Here is a 13,616-nt window from a genome sequence, read left to right on the forward strand (position 1 = left end):
TCCCATTTTTAAACTCCACCACTGCAGTTGCCAACTACGCAATACGGTTTCATACGGAAGGAGGGGTAGGCCAAAGCTGGGAATAACAATAAGAAAGTATATTACAGTAGTTTGCTAGTTACACATTGTTGAAATACTTTAAATTACCTGACTATAGCCTGTAAAAATGTCTTTTCTTTCCATTTTATGATAATCATCATCATTATCATCGTCATCATCATCATCATCATCATCATTATTATTATTATTATTATTATTATTAATTATTATTAATTATTATTATTATTATTATTATCCACAAAATTATGAATATATCCTATGAATAAAAATGTTACTGAAACTGACATACAGAATGATCAGGGCCCTATACCAAAAGTAAGTCCTCATCACTGGACTCCGAGTATAAACAAACCCTGGCAGTTCCTTACAGACCCTAGAGCAAAACACAGCCTTTCAAGAATCTTTCAGGAGACAGCGCAGTAATGAATTTAAAAACTGCAAAAAAAAAAAAAAAAAGTGAAAAATAATAATTACAAAAAGATTCCTAAAATCTCCCCATGTTCATAAAGTCAGCAAAATCTATCAAACACTGCTAACCAGTACACCAAGCTCTCTGTAAATACTTTCTTGGTTCTCTTACAATACATATTTACATAATTATTATTCTGGTGTCACTAATGCCACTTATACCAAGGGCCTTCCCTACAAGGAAAGCACTTCTCCTCAAGTGCCAACGACTACACCACTGGAATGACTCAACAATTTTTTCCAATGGTCATAATGCCCAATAAAATCCTGCATAGCTGCCTATACCAAAAGTTGTTGTCACAAACACCTTACTTTATATACCAGTAATGGTTATCGTGGCAACCATCACTACTGCTGTAGGACAATTAAAGCTTCTGTTTCCCCAGATCAACTCTTGCAATGAATATTCTTCAAGACTTAAAACTCAAAATTCTCATTATTTGTAGTTCCTTTAGCATTATCTGGAGTGACAATACCATTGGGCCTTACAATGATCACACAAGGATATGCACAACTTCAAAATAAGCATACTACTAGCATACACACTTTGCATATGCACTCTTCTGATATAAATTCACCTGTCATTTCATTCCTTTTCTCTCAAAATTATCTTTACACACCTAATAAATATGTATAGATCAGATATAATAGACACTCAATTTGATATCCGTATCTTTAAAGACATCAGTGAGGATTTCTCGGACTCGGTCCCAAACTAAACCGTCGAGACCACAACCGATACGAGGCATTGCGATTGCTGAAACATTATGCTGTAGGGCGTGGAGCTTCATTGCCTGCAGGGAGGACCTCATACTCAGGTAGGTAGGTTTGTGCCAGTAACGTTCCTATAATAATATATAAAAAAAATATTTAAGTCTACAATCTCATATTTTAGGATTCCCATTACTATTAGCATAAAAAGAACATTCAAAATATGATACAGTATATGAAAAGATGAAAAACTTTCAACCACAAGATTTCATGTTTCTCAGAAAAAACCACTGCCTTACTTAAGGTTCTCACTTTGGCACAAAGACACACTTCAAAATTAAAATGCTGTTCTCCATGGAAGACAAAGGGTGATTGCCTAATCAACCTTGCCAAAAAAACTGAATGTATATATATAAAAATCATGAAGCTACAAATGTTGCTTAACCCTTGGTGGACGGATTGAGCTTCAGTGTGAAGTAAAACAGGTTTGGGGAGGTGGACAGATTGAGCTTGAGTGTGAAGCAGAATTACACACCACTGTTGTGGTAATAATGACTTGAAACAAAGGTGCCAATACTTCTATATGCTATAAATTCACTAACGGCAACTTTTATACAGACGTGAGAGTTAGGCCAGTATCAGTAATGCTTGTGACTTCAAGGGTGAAGGTACTGCTTCTCTCTCTCTCACATGAGTCTTTGTGTAAATTTGCTTGTAAATATAATGAAGGGTTGCTGTTGTTTTTGTTTTTGTCTTTTACGATAGTATGTCGGTTGTTGTAAATGTAATTTTACAAAGAAAATTGCAAAGAAATATTAGAAAAAGCATGTAAAAGTAAAAAAAATAAAAAATTTGTTACTGAATCTTCCATCTCAGAAAATTACCTGAATATTTTACAACAAATATTGCAAAAATTTGTTATAAACATCCTTTAATATCCTAAGTGATTCACTTTAACCACATTCATACTGATATAATATATATATATATATATATATATATATATATATATATATATATATATATATATATATATATATATATATATATATATATATATAGTTAAAATTGTATATATATGTATATATATATATCACTGTAGTCCTGAGTTCTTGTCTTCCATGGTTCAAGCCCATGAGATGATGAACTTGTTATCAACTAAAAATGTAAAATAAAATCCATAAAATACATTTATGCTTGAAAATGCTCAACCTTATACCAAGACTGGCTGTAGGCTCTCAATAAATAATGATTCCAGAGCATTCAAGCATAAGAAAAACCATTCGAAAATTTGTAAAACATATATTGATAGAAACGATTTCTGTATCATAGGCCAAACAACTAATGCATGAGAACTGCCTATCCTGGAATCATTATTTATTAAAAACTAGTTCCCCAGTTAAATACCTGACCTCCTCCACTCAGCTGTACCTGAGTTAACTTTTTTATGCATTCTGGCTTCTGCCTTCTTGGTATAAGGTTGGTTAGCGGTCTTTGATTTTGCTTTTATGTCTTTTTTTGTTTTTTCGGTTTTTTTATCTTGTATTTTAACTGTGAAGTATTTTATGGATTTTACTGATTTTAAGAGCAATTTTTAAAGTAATTTTATTCATTATTTAACAGATTCCCTGATGATGTAATAAAGCTTTTTATTACGAAACGTTGGAAATAAAGAATTATGTTGAGATGAATACGTTTCCATGGTCCACCTTTGCGCTAATGTGTGTGTGTGTATATATATATATATATATATATATATATATATATATATATATATATATATATATATATATATATATATATATATATATATATATATATATATATATATATATATATATATATATATATATATATATAATATATATATATATATATATATATATATATATATATAAAATATATATGTATATAATGTGTATATATATATAGTAGTTCCTCAAATTATTCGTGTTTCATTATTTGTATTTTTGTTACACAAAGTAAAATTTTCAGAAAATTTTGTTTCCATGCATCAGCTAAAAATTCAATTTACGAGCTGTTCGGTGGACGCTGGCGCGCAGCCGGCTGGGATTATGGGAGGAGATACGGGATCCCATCAGGTCTGGGAGATAGGGGGAGGGCCAAGTGGATGTAGGGCAGGAGGAGGAAGTGGGAAGGTGCTAAAACAACTGGGACGGTGGTCCTCTTTTCTAAAATGTCAAAGTGGAGATGTGCTACTTTTACAGAGTGCTAAAAAATCATGTGAAGAAAGAGTCACTCGATACGTGTTTTACCGTAACAAAAAGAAGTGGTTCTGGCGAACAGAGTGTGAGTGAAAGCAAACGGGCGGAACGTAGCCCATTCCCAGTGGTACAGCTGGGATACAGCCGGGAAGTCATTGGGAAACGGACCCACTCTCCCACCTAATAACCCAACACCATCCTCTCTACCGTCTCACTCAGCGCAGTCCTGAACACTCACTAAAGGTAAGACTCTTTCGATTTGTAAAATTTATTGTGAAATCACCTTCTATTTTTTTCCGTGAATTATCATTCCTTTTACATGATACAGTAATGTTTTGACTGTCTCTTCCCCTTCTCTCCTCAACAGTATAAATGCTCCCTCCCTCTATCTCAAGTCAGCTGTGCATCACCAGGGTGACGTATGATTTTGTTCATTTTTTATGTTGAATTTTATTGTGAGATGCTTTATTCTTTGATCTATTTTGCTGAACATACTTATCATTACACTATGTATTGTGCTTGCACTAAAAATACCTGTATTAAAGTGGGTAATAAGGGTGGATATGGGGGAAACTCTTGAGTGTGGGATGAATTAATCAAATTCCCATTATTCCTTATGGGTACATTCGGATTGATAAACGAACATTTCAATATAGTACATTGGAGCTGGAACAAACTAAATTCGCATACCGAGGAGCCATTCCATATAGGATCCCGATTATTAAAACAAAGTTTGATATACTTCAATACACAAGGAAATGGACGAGCCCTGTGATCACATGAGCCAACAAGACACAAACAACGACAAAAAACAGATATGCAACACATGACGACAATGAACACTACAATTGAGGAAAAGGAATGGGAAAGTAATGTTTAAACCCAATTTGAGGGAGAGTTCTTACACCCAAAGAATCCGTTCTGTCAATCCCTTTGAATACTATAGTAACAAGCTTCAGGCAATGGTTTTCATACAGTATAGCTACCTTTAATTTAGCAGTTCCTTCACCCAACTAAAACATTTAACGACTTACCTTTGTTACTAAATAATAAACAAATCTTTGGGACCGTTTCAAAACTGCTACATCTCCTGATTTACAGCCTTGATCAAGGAGTTCTTGCACACCACCAAATTTGGACTGCAAAAGGAGTGGAAAAAGGAATTAAAATCAGAGATAATAAAAGCATAAGCACCCAATTACCCAACTTGAAAAAAAAACTAGCAAGCAACTGCAAGCAACTAAACAGATGAAAATACTGACAACACATTCTAGTCGATGGCCCCTGTAGGCTGTTCCATGTAAATGGGGTTTATCTTCTAAATAATAATAATAATAACAATAATAATATGTGGGTAGTAGACCATCTTTCAAACAGGTAGTATTGAAAGTGATGGCTGCATCAGTTGCATTCAGTTTGCATAGAGTTTTCTCTATTTTTCTAATGATTGACTTTTCTTGGTTACTGCATTGTGCCAGTAACTCTCCAATACTTGTCATTTCTGGAGAGCGAATTAGTCGGAAATCAGGATATAATTTATTTCTGATGTTTACATTGATGTTCATGCTGGGTCCCACTCTTTATATATGGGATGGTCAGCAGGGGGTCAACTGCATGCTGACTGCTGACCAGCTGAGGCAAAATGCACACACGCGTTGACTGGAGGGCGAGAGTTTTCCTCAAGCCAAACTCTCAAGCTTGATGGTCGTGCTGCTGTAGTCTCACTAAACGGTGAGGTCACTGCCTGGTACTATCCGCAGATTATTTTCATTGGTCGTCGGGTGGCTTGCTGCACCTTGCATTGTAAAGCCAGGAGTGTCGCTTGCTATGGTGTCTGTTGCAGGCCTTTGCACAGTAGTCGTCTAATGCTGGTGGGTAGGAAGAGAACTTCCTGGGTTGTATTTAATGGAGGGCTTTACTTGTTGTATTATGAGTGTCTCTAGCAACCTCAGTGTTCTCGATAATCGTATTTCTTGCGATGCTTGTATGACAGGAAATCCTCTTAGCCAGTTTCATGGTGGTCATACTTATTTATGAGCCAGGACATCCATGGACTGGGCATTTGAAATGGTATACCACGTCTGTCTGTCTAAGGGGATCTCTTATCAGTGGGACCAGGTTGTTCTTCAATATCAGGTCTCTTGTGCACCTATTTTGGTAGTAAATGTTGATGTCAATAGTGGATACATTCCTTGCAATTATTTTCTTTATGGCATGTTTGTCCTCCTAGTATTTAGGTTGCATTTTTGCTTTATAGTACAGTTTAATTCTTTTTTGTGGATGGGGCTGCGGCTGTTCACGTTCGTCATACCACCGATCCAGTGCTGTACGTATTTCCTTATTTACTGCACTTGCTTGTTCGAATATCCGTTATTCACAAGAATTTGGGAGACATGGTAGAGTTCTTGGTGGGTGTCCTGCCAGGATGAACAGTGCATTAAGGCCCTCCTTATGAAGGCCTTGATGGTGGTATTCTTATGACTTGCGGACGAGAACGTCAAGAAAGGGAAGCTGTCCGCTAATGCTGAATTCCACTTTATAATTTAGCGAGCTATATTCCTGAAAAGTGCAGCAGAGTATCTACTTCATTCTCGTTGTCAGCCTGCACAAATATGTCATTGATGTAGAGTGCATAAATGTGTGGCCTTAGTAAACAGGAAAAAACCCACCCTTCTACTGCTCACATGTAAAAATTAGTGAAGAGCACGTCTTAAGGCGAGCCCATTGCCACACCATCTTTTCGTCTATACATATGGCCCTTGTGGGTGGAGAAAGGGGCCTTCTTCATGCACATCTCAAGGAGGGCCTCTTAAGGACCCTTCCGGGATATTCAGCTAAGGCACAGAGGGTTCCCTGTCAACATGTTCAATGATTAGGCCAATGATTTCGACTACAGGAACACTGGTAAATAGATTCCACATCCAAGGAGACAATGGCTCCAACCCCTCTATGCCCCAGATGAATATCCCAGAAGGGTCCCTAAGGGCGTTCCTTGAGATATGCATGAAAAAGGCCCTTTCTCCACCCACAAGGCCCATATGTATAGACAAAAAGATGGTGTGACAATGGGCTTGCCTTTAGGCGTGCTCTTCGCTAACTTTTAATGGAAGCAGTATAACAGTGGGTTATTTCCCATATAATAAGGCCACGCACTTATGCATGCTACATCAACGACGTATTCGTGCAAGCCGATGATAAGAATGAAGTAGAGATGCTTCACTGCACTTTTCAGGAATGCAGCTTGCTAAATTATACAGTGGAATTCAGCAGTAGAGGACAGCTTCCCTTTCTCAACATTCTCGTCTGCAAGACCGAAGATGGCCTGAGGGCCTCCGTGTTCATGAAGCAGACCAACCTTGGCCTCTGCCTTAACAGAGACAGCGAGTGTCCTCCAAGGTATAAAAATACCACCATCAAGGCCTTTGTAAGGAGGGCCTTAATGCACTGTTCATCCTGGCAAGACACCCACCAAGAACTTGACTGTGTCCAAATGCTCGTGAATAACGAGTATTCGAACACGCAAGTAAATAAGGCAATACTGTACAGCACTGGATTGTTGGTATAACGAACGTGAATAGCCACAGCCCCAACCACAAGAATGAATTAAACTGTACTATAAAGCAAGAATGCACCCTAAATACCTGGAAGATGAACACGCCATAAAGAAAATAATTGCACAGAATGTATCCACTATTGACGTCAACTCCCAACTGGACCTTGTACCAATAAGAGATCCCCTTGGACAGACAAACGTGGTATACCATTTCAAATGCCCAGTCCATGGATGTCCTGGCTCATATATAGGTATGACCACCATGAAACTGGCTAAGAGGATTTCTGTTATGTGCTATAAAACCATATGAGGGATTCCCATCATGCAAGCATCACAAGAATACAATTACATTATCGAGAACACTGAGATAATTGGAAAGGACCCAGACTTGAGATGCCTATGGTTACTAGAGGAGCTCTTAATACAGCAAGTGAAGCCCTCATTAAATACAACCCAGGAAGTTCACTTCCTACCCACCAGCATTAGATGACCTACTATGCTTAAAGGACTGCAACAGACACCATAGCAAGCGACACTCCTGGCTCCGCAATGCAAGATCCAGCGAGCCACCTCGCGACCAACGAAAATAATCGCCGGATAACACCAGGCAGTGACGTCACGCAACATCACGCACCACACACTGGCGTCACGCACCAGCCCTGCCATTCGGAGAGACTGCAGTAGCATGACCATCAAGCTTGAGACTTTGGCTTGAGGAAAATTCTTGCCTGCCAATCAACAGCATGCATCTCGCCTCAGCCAATCAGCAGTCGGCATGCAGTTGACCCCCTGCTGACAATCCTGTATATAAAGAGTAGGACCCAGCATGAACATCAGTCTACTCCTGACATTTGCCACGAACAAGCTCAGCAGACACTGCGAGAAACGTTGGCCTAAAATCTTCCTTAAAACACCTTAAGTGGAGTAACAACTCTACGAGCCTGAGCAACTCTACGGAACATGACCCCCAGATTTCACTTACCAGACGCAACTTGTATACGTCAGAAATAAATTTTATCCTGATTTACGACTATTTCCCTCTCCAGAAATGAAAAGTATCGGAGAGTTACTGGCACAATACAGTAACCAAGAAAAGACAGTTACTGTATTAGAAAAATTGAGAAAACTCTATATAAACTGATGCAGCTAATGCAGCCACCACTTTCAATACAACAACAATAATAATAATAATAATAATAATAATAACAATAATACAGTTGACCCCCAGCATTCGTGGGGATGCATACCGCTACCTCCCATAAATAGCTCAAATCCGCGAATAATTAAAACCCTTCTAAAAACTCTTACAACTGCCTAATTCAATAATTCAAAACACTAAAAAACCCTCTAAAAATGCTTATACCTGAATATTTTATTAGTTTTATCATAAAAAGTGAATTTAGTCACAAGAATGATATGATAATACAGTAATTTGTGAATACTTCTCTACGAAAAATATCACAAACAGGCGAATTTTCTGCGAGTAATGTGTATATATGTTCCACAGAGAAATCTGGGAATAGGTGAAGCCGTGAATCCAGAGCTGCGAATAGGTGGGGGTCCACTGTAATAATAATAATAATAATAATAATAATAATAATAATAATAATAATAATAATAATAATAATACTATTTCAAGCTGGGGTCAGGTTATGAGAATTACAAATAGCTGACCAGTGGTTTTCAACCTTTTTCATACCACGACCCCTTATGAGCAACTCAACATGACCGATGACCCCCTTTAAAACTTTTGATTCAATAATATGTAAGGTTACCATATTTTCATCCACCAAAGACAGTACAAAAGGAATCTATATTCACTATTTATTCATTATTTATTCCTCCTTCCAAACCTGTTAGGCATTTTTTCCCGTGATGGGTCACAAGTTTATCTGAAAACACTATTTTTTTGCTATTCATTTCTGCTTCCAAATCTGTTAGGCCTATTTGCTCTGACAGGTTCAAAGTCTATCTGCAAACATGATTTTTCGCTGGTAATTTGCCGTACACACACATTCCTACTAAACACTGGAACATTGATGGGTGACTGACTGCTTATCCTGAACATTCTGAGACATTTTCCTGACTGACCGGAATGCCCAAGACAGGGCCTCAAATCCAGGACAAGTCCCAGCCAAACCAGGATGTATGATAACCGTAATCATATGTAATGTCCTAGTACAGAAATAGCACTGCACTGTAACAAATTTGCTACTTGCATTAAAAAGATATCATTTTAACTATTTCTGTTAAATAGGTTAAATTACAGACTGTTTTGGCCTGATGATCAGGTGTTCCTTCATGTAACGGAGGTGAAGTTGAAAAAAGCTAAAACATACCCTCGCTCAAGAACGATCTCGCGACCCCCAGGTTGAAAACTTCTGATCTAAACATAGATGAATATGATGAAGCATGGAAAGAAAGTTCTGAAAAGACTTTCTCCTTTGGTTAAAGTATTCCAATGCACAGCAATTAACCTTTTGAGATCTGTGGGGGTCACAAACCTCATCTGCAGTGGATAACACTCGGAACACTTATGGACACAGCAATAGTTTTTTTCATTACCTGTTGCAAGTGTATTTCTTTTTTTGTAGCATAATGCTTGTTATGGTAGTATTTTAAAAGCTGAATACTGTAAATAACGTAGTATGTTAAAAAAAGAATAAAATGGCAACAATAAGGACAAAATGAAATTGAATTTAGCTAAAAATTGTCAAAGGAAGATGCAATCTCACAAGTTGGAAATATGATTACATTACCAGAATCTCAAAGGGTCAAAAGTGGCTTTTTTTTTTTTACATAGCATACTGTGCATTCTGACAGAAAAAACCAAACGACCATGAATGTACGTAAGTTCCAAAGAAAAAAAATAGGATTCCTTTATGTACTGATATGTGAAAAAACGTTTTGACGTAGGAAAAACCTATTATTGGTCGCTGCTGTGAGTCCTCAAAGGAGTTACTCTCTTGGTCCCTAGAGGGGCTCCATAAGATAGACCAACCACTTTCAAAGGCTCCTGAACATATTCTAAGGCCTTCATTATGAACTGGGTCTAACGTTTTCAGTGTTGCGTCTGATGCCGAGCCATATATCTGGCTTCCATAATCAATGATAGATAGCACTGCTGCTTTATACAGTACAGTATAGGTATGTCTATCAGCTCCCCTAGTAGTGTTCAATAGTTTTTTAATTAGATTTAATGCTCTTTTACATTTTGATTTCATGTATGTTATGTGGGCTTTCCAGTTCAAGTGAGTATCAATACTAATCCCAAAAATTTTGCTGTTTGGCTAATTAGTACGCCATAGTTTCTGATTTTTAAATCTATTTCTTAAACTTTTCCAATTTTTATTTTTATACAACATAATTGCTTGAGTTTTATCTATGGAAAATTTAAAGCCTACAGATGAGGCCCATTCATCTATTTTTATTATGCTTTTATTGATGATTCGTTCTGCATGTTTTATTCGAGATGCTGAATAATATATGGCAAAATCATCCATATACAAGTTACTTTTAATTCCAATAGGTAGATTTTTACTGATATCATTTATTGCTAAAGTAAACAGTGTGCCACTATGGAAGCTTCCTTGTGGAACACCATTTTCAAGTGAAAATGTACTTGACAATGCATCATCAATTCTCACCTGAAAAGTGCGATTTGTCAGAAAGTTTTGGATAAACCTGGGTAAATGTCCACGGATGCTGTTTTTATGTAACTTTTTAATATTGCATATCTCCACGTAGTATCATATGCTTTTTCAGTGTCAAAAAGGACAGCTACAGTAATCTGTTATTGTTCGAATCCTCTTTGTGTATGGTCTTCTAAGTTAGATAGAGAACCTAATGTAGGTCTGTTACATTGTGACCCAAAATGAGTGGAAGTCAAAATGTTATTTTCTTGAATGTGCCATGTTAGTCAAGCATTTACAATTTTCTCTAGTAAATTGCATAAGCAACTTGTTAAAGACATTGGTATGTAATTGTTAACATTACTGGGATCCACATTTGAAGGTCTCGGCTCAGAAAGGAAGATGCAGAAACAACTCTCCCTCCTACTGTCTGGGATAGAACAGCGGACGATAGTGGAATTGATCTTTTTGTCTATTGTTGAAGTAATAGGAACCAATGCCTGTTTGGCCAATTTGAGGCTATTATGTAAACTGTTCCTTTGAAGGTTAGAAGTTTGGTGAAAACCTTCGAAATCCGGGACAATGGAGGAGAAAGATATCGTCCTCCCCCTGTTCCAGTCTTTAGGAAGGCATCTCTTGCTGTTGCTTGACTGTCCAGGTTCGGAGACGCATGAATTAGGAGTTTGTGATTCTAGTATGTGGCGAACAGGTCCACTTCCGGTTGTGGAAGCATGCTGGCTATTGTTTGAAAAGAGTGGTTGTCCAACATCTACTCTGTTTAGGCTGTCGTTATCCTTGATAGAGAGTCTGCTATTACAATGAGACCCCCGTTGAGGTGAACTGCAGACACGTGCCACTTCCTTGCTTGCGCCATCCAAAGGATGGCTTGCATAATGATACTGAGAGGAGGTGAATGTGATCCAGACCTCTTGATGTAGGTTATTGTAGTTATGTTGTCTCTCTCTTCTGGAGGTCTGAGGGTTTTAAGAGACAAAAGACAACCATCAGCTCCAGGAAATTGATATAAGAATTCCTTAGAGTAGCTGACGACCTCACTTGATGATCCTTCCAATGTCCTCCCAACCTGTCAATGCAGCATCTGTGTGTATTGTCACTCATACAGATGGAGGTGTCAAGGTGACCTGTGTCACCAGATTCCTTCCAGATCCAAGGCCGAAGTATCTCCCCAACTTTATAAAATCTTTTGATGAGGTTGGTCTCGCATCTTTTTTCTTGCATGTGATTGCCAGAATTTGTTCACATTTTTAGTTGCAATCTCAGTATTGGATCTATTACTGATGCAAACTGCAGCAGGCCCATCATACGTTCTGATTGCCATCTGGAAACTCTGGGCTGTGCAAGGATCCTTTTGAGGACTTACCTTATTCTGTTTTGAGTATGATGAGGAGAGAGAGCAGGCCGTGAAGAGTATCCCAACACAGTCCCAGCCACGGAAAGTGTCTGCTGGGCGTGAGGTAGGACGTTTTCAAATTTATTATAAAACCATTTGACTGTAGTCTGTTGACCATTTCTCTTAGGTTTTTCAAGCACTCTTTTTCTGTGGGCCCCCAGATCAACCAGGCTATTAGTTGTACTCCTTTTTGTTGGAGTTCTTGAATGAAGACCATTGCTAATTTTGTAAAATATTCCTTAGGCAATGTTTAGCCCATAGAGCATGACTGAATCTGTATGTATCTTTCCCTATCTTGAACCTTAGGAAGGGGCGGAAGGGAACAGCTATAGGGATGTGCCAGTAAGCATCTTTCAGATCTATAGAAAATGCCTAAGTACCTTTTGGAATGATTCAACATACTCAGTCAACGGTAATTATCCGAAAAGTTTGGCAAACAATGTGCTTGATCAATGTTGATTGGTTGAGGATCACTATTCTTTTGGAGGAATGCTTTTTGAGGACACTGAAGAGTTGTACTTGGTGGCGAATATAAGAATGTTTTTCTATGGGCCCCATTAACAGGGCCTTTCTGCACATGTAAATAATGCTGTCCCCACACAGGGAAAAACTTCTGCTGTCTGTGACGTCGTAGAAGCCAACCCCCAACCATACAATTCCTCTTGGTATCTCCTCCTCCTCTCTGCTTTTGCCTCTGATAGACATTCCACGTGTTGCTTTTCCTTTTTCCCCCTATAAGATGGTTTTTGGACCTTGTAAAAAAGGATGTCCTTGCTGTTGTTGTTGTCCCTTTGTAGGGAATTGTCCCTTCTGACCACCTACCTGTTTCTTGAGGAAAAATTTTGGGGGTGACTGAAGGCTTATATGATTTTTGATCAAAGTCAGCCTTTTTTGGGGTTGGGTAAAGGGAAATTTTAGGTTCTTTGTTTCCTGAATTCCCCTTTCCCCAGGGGAGCGCACACTGTACAATTCTGTTGGTGGGCATGCTCGCTGAGTTGAGCCACAACAGGCTCCTCAAACAGGTCCTTACAGAATGGGTTAGAATGTAATGATGCAGTGACATTGGAGAGTGATTTGATGGAGCCCTCCAATACTTCCATTCATGCTTTTACGCGCCATTCTAGGAAGTCACAGAGCACTTCCCATCGGGTTCTCATAAGACTTTTGGCCTCAACAGCAAAAATTATCCTGGGATCTGGAAGTCTTTACAGGGCAACTTCCAGCAAGGTGGTAGAGGTTATAATGCTAAGGAGTCGGAGCTTAGCATAAAATTTTGAAGAGGCTGTCCCCTCCGAGAGTCTTCTCATAGAGGTCCCAAACTGCTAAGCAGCTATATCTAAAGGAAGCTTTTTCCTTTCAAAAGGGAGTTGCAGCGTTGCCCATTCCTTGGTGGAATTCCCCGAAACTGGGATGACCGTGGCAGATGATTTTAACTTTGCCATTATCTCTTATTTTTAGTCACTACAAATTCTGAAAATCTGCCTTCACGTGATTAATATTTTTTAAAGTGACGGGACAAAAACTGGTGCTACTTGGTGAGCAACTTGGGTCTTATT

At 38.3% G+C, this 13,616-nt stretch overlaps 1 protein-coding gene across 2 annotated transcripts in view; it reads right to left on the minus strand.

The window, feature by feature from the left end:
• Positions 1–284: 284 nt before the first annotated feature.
• LOC136852004 (ADP-ribose glycohydrolase OARD1-like) overlaps positions 285–13,616 on the minus strand; it is a 79,925-nt gene continuing 66,593 nt past the window's right edge. The window contains exons 4-5 of one of the 2 annotated variants that reach the window (XM_067126451.1): positions 4,499–4,603; positions 285–1,373 (exon numbers count right to left, since the gene is read on the minus strand). In XM_067126451.1, the coding sequence (XP_066982552.1) occupies positions 1,167–1,373; positions 4,499–4,603 (312 nt within the window). In that variant the 3' untranslated portion in view covers positions 285–1,166. The remainder of the gene's footprint in view (positions 1,374–4,498; positions 4,604–13,616) is intronic. The other variant, XM_067126450.1, reaches the window with a different exon arrangement.

This window comes from Macrobrachium rosenbergii, chromosome 24, assembly GCF_040412425.1.
Source record: "Macrobrachium rosenbergii isolate ZJJX-2024 chromosome 24, ASM4041242v1, whole genome shotgun sequence".
NCBI classification, from domain to species: Eukaryota; Metazoa; Arthropoda; class Malacostraca; order Decapoda; family Palaemonidae; genus Macrobrachium; species Macrobrachium rosenbergii.